The following is a 15,142-nucleotide window of genomic DNA, read 5'->3' as shown; positions in this document are numbered from 1 at the left end:
GTCTTCCAGATATTTATTGAGCATCTACCGTGTGCCAGGTGTCCAGAGGTTGGGAACGAGGCATTAAAAAGACAGAAGTGCCTGCCCTCAGGGAGCTCCCATTTTAGTGGCTCAGCGGACTAGGCAGTACCTAAGATCCTTGTCAACTTACATTTTCTATGAACAATGCTTCTAGATAATCTGTAGACATATCCCTCTCAGCTCTCGTCCTCCAGATCCACTCACTTGCTCTTATCAAGTCACTAGGGACCTCTGCTTTGCCAAATTCAGTGGGCATTTCTCCTTCCCCTACTTAGTGACATAGTAGAGCACCCCCTCCTCTAAACACTTTCTTCGCCGGCCTCCAGGATGCCTCCTCTCACTTTGTCAGGGCTCCTCTTCTGTCTAAAGGCTGATGACTCTTGAACACAATCTCCGGTTTCTTAAATCCACCTGCAGACTCCACATCTCCGTTTGGAGATCCATACCAGTGCACATGTGGCATTTCAAACGTCGTATGTGTGATATTGATTTTTGTCCCCAAATCTGCTGCTCTGGTAAGTCTTCTCCACCCTGCCAACTGCTCACACTAAAATTCTTAGAGCATCCTTTACTTCTCTTTTATTTTACCTTCTGTATCCAATCCACCAGCAAATCCCATTACCCTACCTTCAAATATGTACATAACTCCACCACTGCTCACCACCTCCGCTGCCACCATCTTGGTCCAAGTCCCTCTTGTCCCTCAACTGGCCACCCTCACCTCCTCCCTGCCCTTTGTCTTGTTCCTTCAGCTGTTTACCCCATGCAGCATTGAGAACAGTCCTTTTAAAAGTTAGACCATGTTTCTTCTCTGCTCAGAATCCTTCTGTGGTCTCCCATCTCATTCAGACTAAAATCCAGAGACCTTGCGATAATCTGTAAGACCTTTGCCATCTGGTTCCTGCTCCCTCCGTGACTTTCTCTGCTCTTTGCTCCCACTCCAGCTGTACTACCCTTGCTTCCCCTCAGCCGTGCCCCAGGAACTTTGCATATGCTGTCTTGTCCACCTAAGACATTCTCCCCCCTCTTCTGGGTTCTGTTCAAACATCACTTTCTTGGAGAAGCCTGCCCTGAGCACTCCATATGAAATAGCAGCTACTCCCACTGTCCGTGTTCTCCTACCCTCCATAGGTTTTCTCCGTAGAATTTATCAACTCCTGACATAAGCTCCCAAAGAACAGGGACTGTGTTTTTCTCTGTAGTATCCCTTATGCCTACAACAATGCCTGGCACATAGTAGATACTGGGCAAATATTTAGAGCTAACATTTATTAAGTGCTCATTTTGAGCCAGGTAGCATGCAAAGCACTTTACTCCTCATGGCGACCCTATGAAGTCTAAGTCTCATCATGTCTATTTTAAGTTGGAAACTGAGACTTGAGGAAGTTCCCTAAGTTGCCCAAGTTTACATGGTGGACTTGGGCTTGAACCAGGGTCTTGGAGGCTGTAGAGCCCATGCTCCGACCACCTTGTGTTCCTGCTGTCTCTTTTTGGTAGCCTTACATTGTTCTAAAAAGGTTTATGGTAGCTGCTTAACACATGGAAATGTGAATGAACAACATGTGGACTTGAAACGTGGAAATAAATGGGAGCCTTGGTGTATTTGGCATGGTGGGATGGTGTCTCTTAGAATGTTTGGAGTTTTAGTTTGCTGGGAGCAGTTATGGCATTTTGTAGGTACTTTTTGCTGGATAAGGAGATAGCAAGTGAACCTTAGGGGGGTTAGGAAGGTGAAAATCACATATAATCCAAAGTGCTCTTAAATGCCCTGGGGAAGGTATCACGTTGGAGCCTGACCTGCCCTTAACGACCAGTGTTCCTGCCAGTTCTGTTCATTTGGACAGTTCTGGCCTGAGGAGCCGGCTGGAATTTGAAGATCTTTTGTCCAGAAAGTGCCTATCGTGATCCAGCTTAGCCTGAGAGAGGCCTGGGGGAGGAGGGAAGACTGCGATGGGGGCAGATCCACAGCCCCGTGCCAGGCTTCCCTGGGGGTCCATATCCAGTGCACAGAAGGCCACACAAGATGCCTTCAACTATGGAACTTCTCTCTCTCTCTCTCTCTCCCCCTTAAGTGCATGTGGTTGTATTCATGTTTTGTCAGTGTGTATATAAGGCTATTCTGTGATACTGTTGACCACAGAACTCCTGATGGCAAGCATTCATTCTCCAGCTATTTTTTTTTTTTTTTTTTTTTGCAGTACGCGGGCCTCTCACTGTTGTGGCCTCTCCCATTGTGGAGCACAGGCTCCGGATGTGCAGGCTCAGCGGCCATGGCTCACGGGCCCAGCCGCTCCGCGGCATGTGGGATATTCCCGGACTGGGACACAAACCCGTGTCCCCTGTATCGGCAGGTGGACTCTCAACCACTGGGCCACCAGGGAAGCCCTCTCCAGCTATTTAATAAGATCCACGGGACTTCTCTGGTGGCGCAGTGGTTAGGACTCTGAGCTCCCAATGCGGGGGGCCCAGGTTAGATCTCTGGTCAGGGAACTAGATCCCACATGCATGCCTCAAATAAGAGTTCACATGCTTCAACCAAGGAGCTGGCGAGCCGCAACTAAGGAGCCCTCAAGCTGCAACTAAGGAGCACACCTGCTGCAACTAAGGAGCATGCCTGCCGCAACCAAGACCCGGCACAACCAAATAAATAAAATAAATAGGGTTTCCCTGGTGGCGCAGTGGTTGAGAGTCCACCTGCCAATGCAGGGGACACGGGTTCGTGCCCCGGTCTGGGAAGATCCCACATGCCGCGGAGCGGCTGGGTCTGTGAGCCATGGCCGCTGAGCCTGCGCGTCCGGAGCCTGTGCTCCGCAACGGGAGAGGCCACAACAGTGAGAGGCCCGCGTACCGCAAAATAAATAAATAAACAAACAAATAAATATAAATAAAATAAATATAAATAAGATCCTACTAAGTGCAGGGAGTGTAGAGACATTAGTGAATCCAAATCACATAGTCCCTGGCCTTCCAACCCATCACCCAGAAGGAGGATAATTCTTTTTTTTGTTTTGTTTTCCGTGGCACGCAGGGCTCCCACTGCCATGGCCTCTCCTGTTGCGTAGCACAGGCTCCGGATGCACAGGCTCAGCGGCCACGGCTCACGGGCCCAGCCGCTCCGCGGCACGTGGGATCCTCCCGGACCGGGGCACGAACCCATGACCCCTGCATCAGCAGGCGGACTCTCAACCACTGCACCACCAGGGAAGCCCGAGGATAATTCTTAAAGTGCACCTTTTGTGTACCCAGCACTAAGAGCTTTACGTATGTTGGAAATTCCCTGGCGGTCCAGTGGTTAAGACTCTGTACTTCCACTGCAGGGGGCACGGGTTTGATTCCTGGTTGGGGAACTAAGATCCCGCATGCCGCATGATGTGGCCAAAAAAAAAAAAAAAAAGAGCTTTACATATGTTAACTCACTTAATCCTCACAACAGCGCTGTAAGGGAATCCTGTTATTACCTCCATTTTACAGAAGGGGGAAGTAGGAACAGAGAGGTTAAGTCACTTGTCCAGTGTCACACAGCTGGTGAATGGCAGAGCTGGCTCCGACGTCTGTGCTCTTAACCGATGTGCCCAACTGCCCCTTTATGGCACCACCTGAGAATCCCTGAAATTTACCGATGGGAGTTCTTCTTCTGGAAGATTGTATCTGTGAAAAGTTCTAAAGATAAAAGCTTTGCAGGAAACTCAAGTGTAAAAAGAAACACAGCAGAATGGCTTGTGAGATGGGAGCAGAAGATGGAACGGGTGTTACTGCAGAATATCTGAGCACAGAGACCTGGCTGGGGGTGGAGAGTGGGAGGAAGCACAGAAAACCAGAGGCTGTGGGAATTTTTATCATTGTTGAATGATTCACGTAAATACGTGTCTCAGAAACAGGGACTTATAGGGCTGATTTCTCACAGTACTGATAAAACTTCACATCTAAGCTATTTTTTGTCAATTCCTAAGCTACACAGAATGCTCTCCTGGCTTCTACTTACATAATTCCCTTTTCTGGAATAGTTAATAGCATTTTACTTTGCATTATTATTTCATGAGAATTTTTTCCATGAGATATATATCCTTTATTTTGCCTGAAAATATCTTTACCCTCACTTTTTAAAAAATTGTGGTAAACTACACATAACATAGTATTTACGATTTTAAGTGTATAACAATTCAGTGGCATTAAGTATGTTCACAATGTTGTGCATCCATCACCATTATCTAGTTCCAGAACCTTTTTTATCACCCCAAAAGGAAACTGTGCCCCCATTAAATCGTCATTCCCCATTCGCTGTCTTCCCCTCGCTCCTGGCCACCACGCGTCCACTTTCCGTCTCTGTGGATTTGCCTATGCTGGGTGTTTCATGTAAATGGAATCATACAGTATGTGGCCTTTTGTGTCTGGCGTCTTTCACTTTGCATAATGTTTTCAAGGTTGTTGCATGCTGTAGCATGTATCAGTACTTTATTCTTTTTTGTGGTTGAATAATATTCCATTTTATGCATATATCACATTTTGTTTATCCATTTTCATTCATCCTTTGATGAAATTTTATACCTTTTCAATATGGTTACTAGAGGATCGGCTAGGGAACTACAAATATAATAATTTCATGGGTTTAAAAAAATCACTTCAATCTCTCTTTTTAGTTAATTTTGGAATTAGTTTGGTTAGAGCAGTTCTCCATTATTTAGCAACAGATCATAGACATTTGTTTGGGATATGCTCCATTTGGGGAAGAATTTCATTTGTTGCTCCATTCAAGTAGCAATGTGACCTGAAGATCATCTCCACTGGTTTTTCTAGAGACTACATCTCTAAAGCCTTTGTGAAATATTTTGCTCTTTTGAATGTTTTTGAATTCAGATGGGTACAAAAATCTTTTTGGAGAATGTCTCACTTTTCCTGTGGGTCTCAACTTACACATTTTGGTCACTAACTGCTGAGAGAGAGTGGTGGGTTTTCAAAGTCTGAGGCTCTTTGAAACTGCATGCTCTGTTTTTCTGTAACTGTGCTGTCCAATACGGTAGACACATGCCACCTGTCACTGCTGAGAACTTGAAACACTGCTAGTGCCAATTAAGATGTGCTGCAAGGGTGAAATAGTGGATTTTGAAGACTTAGTACAAAAAATGTAAAATATCTCTAATTCTTTTTTCTGTTGATTACATGTTGAACTGATAATATCTGGATATATTGGGTGAAGTAAACTATATTATTAAAATTAAATGGGACTTCCCTCGTGGTGCAGCGGTTAAGAATCCACCTGCCAATGCAGGGGATGTGGGTTCGAGCCCTGGTCCGGGAAGATCCCACATGCTGTGGAGCAACTAAGCCCATGCGCCACAACTACTGGGCCTGCGCTCTAGAGCTTCTGAGCCACAACTGCTGAGCCCACGTGCCACAACTACTGAATCCCATGCACCCTAGAGCCTGTGCGCCACAACTACTGAGCCCACACACTGCAACTACTGAGGCCCGCACGCTCTAGGGCTTGCGTGCCGCAACTACTGAGCCTGTGTGCCGCAACTACTGAGCCTGCATGCCACAACTTCTAAAGCCTGTGTGCCTAGAGCCTGTGCTCCGCAACAAGAGAAGCCACCACAATGAGAAGCCCGCGCACCACAACGAAGAGTAGTCCCTGCTTGCCGCAACTAGAGAAAGCCCGCGTGCAGCAATGAGGACCCAATGCAGCCAAAAAATAAAAATAAATTAAAAAAAAATTTAAAAAAACAAACAAAAAAATAAAGTTAAACTTACCTGCCTTTTTTCTTACCATTTTAATGTGATTCATAGAAATTTTAAATTACATACGTTGCTCATGTGCTATTTCTATTGAACAGTGAACACTGTTCTAAAAATAACTGGCAGATGGGTGGAAAATGGAAGAGAAATCTGAACAGACTTGACCTCTGTGCCTTAAGCATCTTGAAAGTGCCCCATGAGAGAAGCTGCAGTGGGTCTGGATGGCTCCAGGAGCCGCCCGGGTCTCTACCTTCACTCTGGACCCCCTCGGCTGTCTTCTCTTTTCTCTAGCCAGACAGATCTTTCTAAAGGCAAATCTCATCATGTCACTCCCCACTTTATAACTTCAGTGGCGCCCCATTACCCCCAACCCCAGCCTTTAAGCCTCTGCCCTGGCCACCTGTTCAGCCTCATCTCATGCCTCTTTACCTCCTTCCCTGCCTGTCAAGGCCTTTTTATAAACATTATTATAATTTCCATTTTATGCACAATATGTTTCCATAGTAATGATTTAAAAATACATGATGTAAAAGATAATGTCCACATTTATGCTCCCTACCCCCAACCCCAGCTACATAATCAGTCACTGTCAACAGTTGGGCGTGTGCTCTTCCAGGGACCTCACTCTGCGCACACGTAGCTGATTCTGTACGCGCATGTGCGCGTGCGTTTGTGTGTGTGTGTGTGTGTGTGTGTGTGTGTATGTGTACCTAAATGAGTTTACATGTTGTGTCTAATTTCACATAATGAATTTTAAGGTCTCTGCTGGTGAGGATGTTAGTATACCTCATTATTTTTTAATGGATGCCTGGTATTTTATTGTGTAGCTTTGCTATGATTTATTCCTGTTTATTACTGTTTTTAGTTATAAAATATTTCACCCATATAGCAAAATATCAACTATTATAATATTCACCTCTGTACCCCCCATATAGATTTAATAAACAGTAACATTGTGCCCTATTGGCTTCAGAATTTTTATGTGAATAAATGAAACATTCCAGGCAGAGATTCTCTCCCCTCTCCATCCCCTGAGAGAAGCTCTCTTCTGCAGTTGATACAGCCTCTTTATCTTACATTTTTACTACATGTGGCTATAAGCAGAGTGTTATTTTGTGCATTCCTATATAGTATCATATCATATGCATATCTCCTCCAACTTGGATTTTCATTCTTTTTTCTTCCTTTTTTTTGAAGATTTTTCATTAATATATAGTTCTATATGGTCTTCCATTATTAAGAATGAATATAGCTTCATTTAATCCATTTCCTTATTTACAGACATTTCAATTGTCATACTTTAATTCCAATTGTTCAAATGTGTCGTCTCTACTTCTTAACTCTGGACTCTTTTTATCTTCTGTGGAACAGTCTGTATAAGATTGGAATGATCTGTTGTTTTGAAGGTTTTGTAGAATTCATTAGCAAAACTGTCCGGCCTGGTGCTTGCTTTTTTTTTTTTTTTTTATTTAGTTATTGAGCTTTTTAGGTTTTCTATTTCTCCTTGAGATATTTTTGATAAGCTATATATTTTGAAGGAATATATGCAGTTTGTTTAAGTTTTCAAATGTAATGGCATCAAGTCATTGATAGCATTCTTTTGTCATTTACTTGATGTTGTGTCTGTAGTTCTGTGCCTCCATCTGTAATAGTATTTATCAGTGTTCTCCCCACCCCCTTTTGACTTGATCAGCTTTACCAGTTTTGTCTATTTGGTTAATCTTTTCAAAGATCCGTTTTTTTACCTCCTGCACTTTGAGCATGCTTTTCCTGTGGCCTGGCCTACAGTTCCTCTTTCTCATCGCCTGGCTGAGTCTTTCTTCTGGCTCCTCAATCCTTGATTGAGCCACTTTGGCACTCCCCATGACCACTCTTTTTTTAAAAAAACACTTACCATGTTGTAATCTCTCTCTGTCTCTCTCAATTTTTGGTCTGGCTGCTCTTCTGCAAGCTCCACGAAAGCAGGAACTGGATCTGTTTTGTTCACCACTGTCTCTGTAACGTGTGGCAGTGTGCCTGGTGTACAGTAGGTGCTCAGTAAATATTGGTGGAGAAATTAATGTGTGAGCCCATTATACATAAAGAGGTACAGACCCGTTCTCCAAGGGATGAGAGCTCTCTTTCCAGGTGCGTTCTCAACGGGACTGTTGCAGAGAGGATGCAACTACTGCCAGCTGAGCATTCTGAGGTTCTGTGATTCTTTTTTCCCAATATTTATCAGGAAGTAAAGAGCTGGACTTGCAGTCATGGCATGAGTAGCATGAAGCTGACATGACTCATTGAACCACAGAAACATGGTACCGAGTGGTGCCTTTGTACTTTCATTTAAGAGAGAGACAAGCCAAAGTGATGAGACTTCCATTCTGCAAACTATCTCTTTCCAGTGAACTTCTCCAGGAAGAATTGGGTCTTTACCTGGCTAAACACCTGCCAGTTGATGCTTGATTATGTACCAAAAACAGAAACTAAAACGGCATTTAAGCAAAAGAAACCACCATATCTTTTTTTTTAACATCTTTATTGGAGTATAATTGCTTTACAATGGTGTGCTAGTTTCTGCTTTATCAAAAAGTGAATCAGTTATACATATACATATGTTCCCATATCTCTTCCCTCTTGCGTCTCCCTCCCTCCCACCCTCCCTATCCCACCCCTCCAGGCGGTCACAAAGCACCGAGCTGATCTCCCTGTGCTATGTGGCTGCTTCCCACTAGCTATCTACCTTACGTTTGGTAGTGTATATATGTCCATGCCTCTCTCTCGCTCTGTCACACCTTACCCTTCCCCCTCCCCATATTCTGAAGTCCATTCTCTAGTAGGTCTAGTAGGACACAGTCTTTATTCCTGTCTTACCCCTAGGTTCTTCATGACACTTTTTTTTTTCTTAAATTCCATATATATGTGTTAGCATATGGTATTTGTCTCTCTCTTTCTGACTTACTTCACTCTGTATGACAGACTCTAGGTCTATCCACCTCATTACAAATAGCTCAATTTCGTTTCTTTTTATGGCTGAGTAATATTCCATTGTATATATGTGCCACATCTTCTTTATCCATTCATCCGATGATGGACACTTAGGTTGTTTCCATCTCTGGGCTATTGTAAACAGAGCTGCAATGAACATTTTGGTACATGACTCTTTTTGAATTATGGTTTTCTCAGGGTATATGCCCAGTAGTGGGATTGCTGGGTCATATGGTAGTTCTATTTGTAGTTTTTTAAGAAACCTCCATACTGTTCTCCACAGTGGCTGTATCAATTTACATTCCCACCAACAGTGCAAGAGGGTTCCCTTTTCTCCACACCCTCCCCAGCATTTATTGTTACTGGATTTTTTGATGATGGCCATTCTGACTGGTGTGAGATGATATCTCATTGTAGTTTTGATTTGCATTTCTCTAATGATTAGTGATGTTGGGCATTCTTTCATGTGAAACCACCATATCTTAAGTGGTCCAACGAGAATAAAAGTAACTGGCATTAATTTCTCCTATAAAGTGTAGCTGTTTGATTTTCCTAGTAATGCTACAGTTGTCTTCATGGAGAAAGAGGGAGAGGTAAAACAAAAGAAAAGAAATCCAAGGAAAGTTTTTTAGCAATATGCTCTGGGTTGACAGTTAAGATATTAAAATATTTACAACATATAAAACATGCTGGCAAAGGTAGTAATCTTTGAAAAGGAAAAGGGGGGCAGGAAATTAGAATGGGAAGGCGGGGCTCTTTTCAGAGTTACATCATGTTCATATTTAGGGCTATGTTGTTGTCACCTAACAAAATATTCATAGCACCTTAAAGCCTTTGTTTTATTTTACTTATATGTTACCCAATCTGTAAGAATTAGATGTATATTTCATTGTCTCTCCAGCATGAGCCTTGCCAATGATAATTATAAGTAATATCCCCTTTACTGGTTTAAAGAAGGCATTTTCTCAATAATAATGACAGCTAATTTGAGCAGCTATTAAGGGCCAGACTCTCTGCCAAACGTTTGTATAGTACGTTATTATTATTATTATTATTTTGCTGCGCGCAGGCCTCTCACAGTTGTGGCCTCTCCCGTTGCGGAGCACAGGCTCCGGACACGCAGGCTCAGCGGCCATGGCTCATGGGCCCCGCCGCTCTGTGGCATGTGGGATCTTCCCGGACTGGGGCACGAACCCATGTCCCCTGCATCGGCAGGTGGACTCTGAACCACTGCGCCACCAGGGAAGCCCCGTTATTATTTTTTTAATCAACCATCTTTTATTCCTTTTTACTTCTTTTATGGTACATTAATGTTTCAATTTTGTAAAAAGGGATTATTCTCCCCACTTTCCAGACGAGAAAATGGAGGCTCAAGGGGAGTAAAAAGTAAGCAGCCTAGTTGAAGTCCTCCAGCAAGAAAGGGAGGGAGGCACTCTGGGTGCCCCAAGTCAGTTCCACCCCGAACACCAGACTCTTAGCCCCCACGGTGCAGGCAGCAGACGCAACCTGAAACCCACACTCCTGGGAGATGCTGTGGAAATGGTCATCAACCCTCTTCTCAAGGCGCTGGAAAAGAGTCACACTTGTTTTCATGTGGTGGGAAAATACATCCTGTTAATCCGCTGAGCTTATTCTCTCTGATTCCAGTCACACACACACCTGAATCGGAGATCATTCCCTAAACGCACCTTGAATCCTGACTTTTCACTCTTACTGTGGGCATTTCTCCATTTCTACTATGAGCTCTCCCGAGGGTGGAGAGTTTATAACTTTTCTTTCCAACCTTTCCTAAGGTTGTAACCTCCTTCCAGTCAAGAATCTGTGCCTCCTGTCTTGGCACTTTCTCTCCTGCTGCTTGCCCAGCCCTGGCTCCCATCAGCTCCCCCGTGGAGGTGGAGGTGGAGGTGGATGATGACTGGTCAGCGTTGCCCTTCTGACATCTGTGGATGGGCTGTGCTTCCTAACCACGTGTGTACACACCGTGCACAGATCTGGTTCACTTAGGGGCCTGAGGACTGGACACAGTATAGGTAACTCCTCCCAGCCCTGTCAGGAAGTCCAACTGCATATCTTTGTGTCTGAGAAACCTGTAGAACCAAGTGCCATTTTCTCCCTTGGACTTTTGCTGACAGTGCAAAGAAGTTGCTTCTAAAACAGAAGAAATATACCCAGGACTGATTGCCCTTCCTGTGATGAGGACCTGGCCTTCACAGGCTTCTGAGCTGCTGTCCTTTATGCTGCCAGTTCCCTCACAGTCTTCTCAGGAGGGTGCCTTGTACTCCCCGAAGCTGTCCTTCAAAACCACGTGGGTGGTAGTGTTTGGCTGGGGACGACTTATGATGCCAGATTAGATAGTTAAAGGGAACTCCAGCCAATGTGAATGATCTGGAAGCCTGGCAGGTGGTGGAACGCAGGGGTGGGGGAAGCACCAGTTAGAGACAGCCGTCTTCTAGGTAGGTTTCCTGGCAGTTTCCCCAGCCAAGGGGGGTGCGACCGAGTTGCCCAAGAGTGCCCTGGATTGACAGACTTGCTCTGATGCTTTTTCTTTGCCTATGAGGCCTCTTAGTGTGAGGCCCTGCTAAACTGGTGCCCTCCCACAGGGAACCCCCAGGCTGCATTCTTCCAAATGCATGGAAGCCCTGTTTGGTGGGGCTTCTCTCTGTTTGAGAGGGGCTACATCCCCTGAATCTGGAGTCAGACATATCTGGGTATGAATCCCACCTTAGCCACCTACCAGCTGTGTGACTTCTGGCATCTGGTTTAACCTCTCTGAGCCTCAGTTTAGCCCATCTGTAAAATAGGGTAATGATAATATCCCCATTATACCATAATATTATATGAAAACATATTATGATACAACGTTATTTATTTAAATATATGTAACGCCATACATATAAATATATAAAATATGATAATGTATAACACCATTATAATGCTACCTATATATCATGTATTAACGTTAGAGTATAGCCTAACATAATAACCCATCTAATTGTTATTCTCAGACTTAGATTATGTAGGCAGAGTACTTAGAACAGTCCCTCCTGGCACATCATGTAACTCAGTCACTGTTAATTATTGTGATTTTCATTTTCTGTGGACTGCAACATACAAAACAGGGGCACATTGACTAGGAATGTTCTAGGATATGTTGTTGCTTCGGAAGCAATGAAGCTCATCAAATAATTAGGAGAGCAAAGCCCAATTATAACCTGGGAGGAGAGGGAGCGGTATCCAGGGAGAAGTATTGTTGAATTCTAAGTTTTGTGTTTTTTTTTTTTAAGGGAGAAATGTCTTTTCAGAAGAGCTTAGACCAACATGTTACTTAATAAGAGAAGAGTATTAAATCTAAATAACCACCCACGTTTTCTCTGTTTGTCTTGAGAAGTTATTAGCCTGGGTTTTTATTGTACATGTGGGGGAGGAGGAGGAGGATGCAGAAGAATGGGGTTGGATATAAAGACACATCAGCAGGAGGGAGTTCCCCTCTGTTTTGGTGAGTTGTCCCAGCTCTGCTGTGTCAATCCTCTGTCCCTGATTGAAGGCTGTCCTTGGAGCCAGGATTTGGAGGGGTGGGGGAGGGAAGGTTGGGGGTGGGGTGGGCACCGTGCTGACATCCGTTGAGAACTTCGCAGTGACAGCACTGGAGTTAGAACCCACATCTCATCTTGACTCTGTGTACAGGGTATTATTTCTCGTTCTGCACATAGGAATATGAAAGCTCCAGAGCTTAAGCCCCGGGCTCAGGGTCACACAGCTCATAAAACACCATGGTGTGTGAGATCAGACACCTGAGAACAGAATCCTGATCTCACTTGTATGGTGATAGTTGAGTCACTTAATATCCTTAGGTGTCTGTTTTCTTATCTGTTAAATGGGTACAACAGTGAACCTCAGCTCCCAGTGGAGAGTCAGTGAGATTAACTACATAAAGTATTAGCATTTGCTGTTTTAAATACCCAGTACCTGTCAGCTGCTGCTATTATGCTAATTATGTTGTATTTTGTTTATTTATCTCTTATGCCTGGTAGAGTCAGTCCAGATTTTTATCAGGCCTGACATACTGCAGAGCCTGTGCAGTGGTCATTACAAGCATCCTGCCTTGCATTCCTGCTGATTGTGGCAGGGAGGTCAAAGAAAAGGTGTGAGTATCATGTTAAAAAACCAGCACCACCACCCTTTGGCACATCAGTGACTAAAACCTCAGGGCAAGTGCAAAGTGGACCTTTTTCAGGGATGTTTTTCAGTGAAGTGGTACTTCAAGCAAACATGACATTTGAATGTCCATATTGACAGACGTAGCATTTTGGGGAGGAGTAATTTACCACTCCATAAAAACATTGTAAGAGGTATCCTTGTGGGTATGTTGGCAGCTACAAAATTGGATTCACTTTACAAGACAGAAGTAAGGTGTTCCTGGTGTGTCTGGAGCCGCCCAGCCCCCTTGCTGCATCTTTCCTTTTCTGTACCGGTTACCTGCCGCTTGTGCAGATGCGACTTGAAGCTGCCTCCATCACATCTAAGGCGGTTGATTCGTGGGGAGAGATTAATAGGCGAGAAAGCCAGTTCTAACTCATTAGGCAGTGGCTGCATGTCCTGTCAGTCGTCCCTGTAAGAGTTTAGAGCTCCAGTGTGGCCTGAGTGGAGATGCAGGAACTCCCCAGCAAGTGAGCAACGAGGGAGGGTTCCAGGCTCCGCCGAAGCTGCAGACATCATCTGATGACATCCCTTTGGGAACTGCTTGTGTGTGAGAAATAAAGATCAAGATTGGAGTTTGGTCTGGCTTTTTGATCTCATCCAGGTTGAATTTTAGATTTTCTTTTCTTTTTTTCTTTTATCTTTTAATTTTTGACTTTTTTAAGGGACTCTGGAGTTTTCCTCCTGGGGGCCTGGGAAGGAGTTTGCGGTGAGTTTGGCTGCTAAAGATGGCAGAGCTGTAGAAAACAATAGCTGCCTCACCTGCCTGGACCATTTCTCCAAGCGTCTCTCTTTTTGACAAAGCTACATCTGAAATTGGTGATTTCCTCTGAAGAGCTAACCAATGAATAATGAATGCATCGTCTTTTTTTTTTTTTTTCTTTTTTTTGTCCTCTTCCAGGCCTAAACGGCAGCGGCAAAACAACTTTCCCACGTTTCCGTCTCCTAAAGCCTGGAATTTCAGAGGGGTAAGTGTTTTCCCTGGACAGTCCCAGCCGTTATATGTCCTGTTCCGGATGCTCCAGAGCGGACACTGCCGAGGTTGGCTTTACTAATCAAAGTCTCCACCAAGCTTCTGTGCTTTACCACTCAGGGAAGTCATGTTTGCATCACCACTTGTGGTTTAATTTAAAAAATCTAAGTGGCTCGCTAAGCACCCGTTGACATTGCTTGCCCTGTAGGTCTTGGGTTACTGGAAGCATCTGGTAAAGAAGCCAAGAGATGTCAAGGTTGATGAAGTGGGCATTGTGGCTGTTTTGGGGGAACAAAAAGGGAACCGGTGCACAGTGAAGGAAAAAGAAATCAGAAATGTACAGTCTATTCATATGTAGATTTATGACTTTGCAGGAACTTTACAAGAGGAGAGGTCTATAAGCTTTAAACAGACTCTAAAGGGAATCATAGAATTCTCCCGATCACAAAGCCGTAGACCCTTGAGGTGTAGGAAGGGTCAGATTTAACCTCCCCTTGATGCAGAGTTCTCTTCCTTTATGTGATTATGATAATAATAATAGTCAAGGTGTATGGAGACCCTTCTGTGTGTTAAAATGAATTCTACCTCTGACTTCAGGAACAAGACCCTTGCCTGTGTAGAGAATGCTCTGAGCTCTGTTTCACAGGCCTTTGCATGTGTTATTCCTTCTGCCCAGAACACTGTCCCCTGCTGCCCAGCACTACACTCCTACACACACTGCATTGGCCCACCCACTTTATCCATTGAGTCTAAGCCTTGACATCACCTCCTGTGGGAATGCATCATGTCTGCCTCCTGAATCTGACCTAGAGACACCTCCTATGGACCCCTGTACTTTTTTCTCATTGTTAAGATTGTTACTTAATACTTAGTGAAATTTAAGATTGGAAGCCCCAAGCATCAGAGACCTTATCACTCTCTCTTGTTCACTGCAATATCCCTGGGCCTAGCACAGTGCCTGGCACATACATGCTTAATTAATTTGAATGAATAAATGGAATGAATGAATGAATAAAAAATTTCTTAGGGGCTTCCCTGGTGGTGCAGTGGTTAAGAATCTGCCTACCAATGCAGGGGACACGGGTTCGAGCCCTGGTCCGGGAAGATCCCACATGCCACAGAGCAACTAAACCTGTGCACCACAACTACTGAGCCTGCACTCTAGAGCCCGCAAGCCACAACTACTGAGCCTGTGTGCCACAACTACTGAAGCTTGCGTGCCTAGATCCCGTGCTCCGCAACAAGAGAAGC

The 15,142-nt window shown here is 44.4% G+C and overlaps 1 protein-coding gene across 3 annotated transcripts in view; it reads left to right on the top strand.

Annotated features, from left to right (window-relative positions):
- The window catches only part of ARHGEF3 (Rho guanine nucleotide exchange factor 3), a 311,757-nt gene that overhangs the window by 90,751 nt on the left and 205,864 nt on the right, over positions 1-15,142 (top strand). For 2 of the 3 annotated variants that reach the window (XM_067754831.1, XM_067754832.1), the window contains exon 3: positions 13,820-13,886. The exons of the other annotated variant lie outside the window; for it this stretch is intronic. In XM_067754831.1, coding sequence (XP_067610932.1) covers positions 13,820-13,886 — 67 coding nt within the window. The remainder of the gene's footprint in view (positions 1-13,819; positions 13,887-15,142) is intronic. 3 annotated transcript variants of the gene reach the window in all.

Source organism: Pseudorca crassidens, chromosome 10 (assembly GCF_039906515.1).
Source record: "Pseudorca crassidens isolate mPseCra1 chromosome 10, mPseCra1.hap1, whole genome shotgun sequence".
Classification (NCBI taxonomy): domain Eukaryota; kingdom Metazoa; phylum Chordata; class Mammalia; order Artiodactyla; family Delphinidae; genus Pseudorca; species Pseudorca crassidens.
This window is presented reverse-complemented; position numbering and strand designations above follow the sequence as displayed.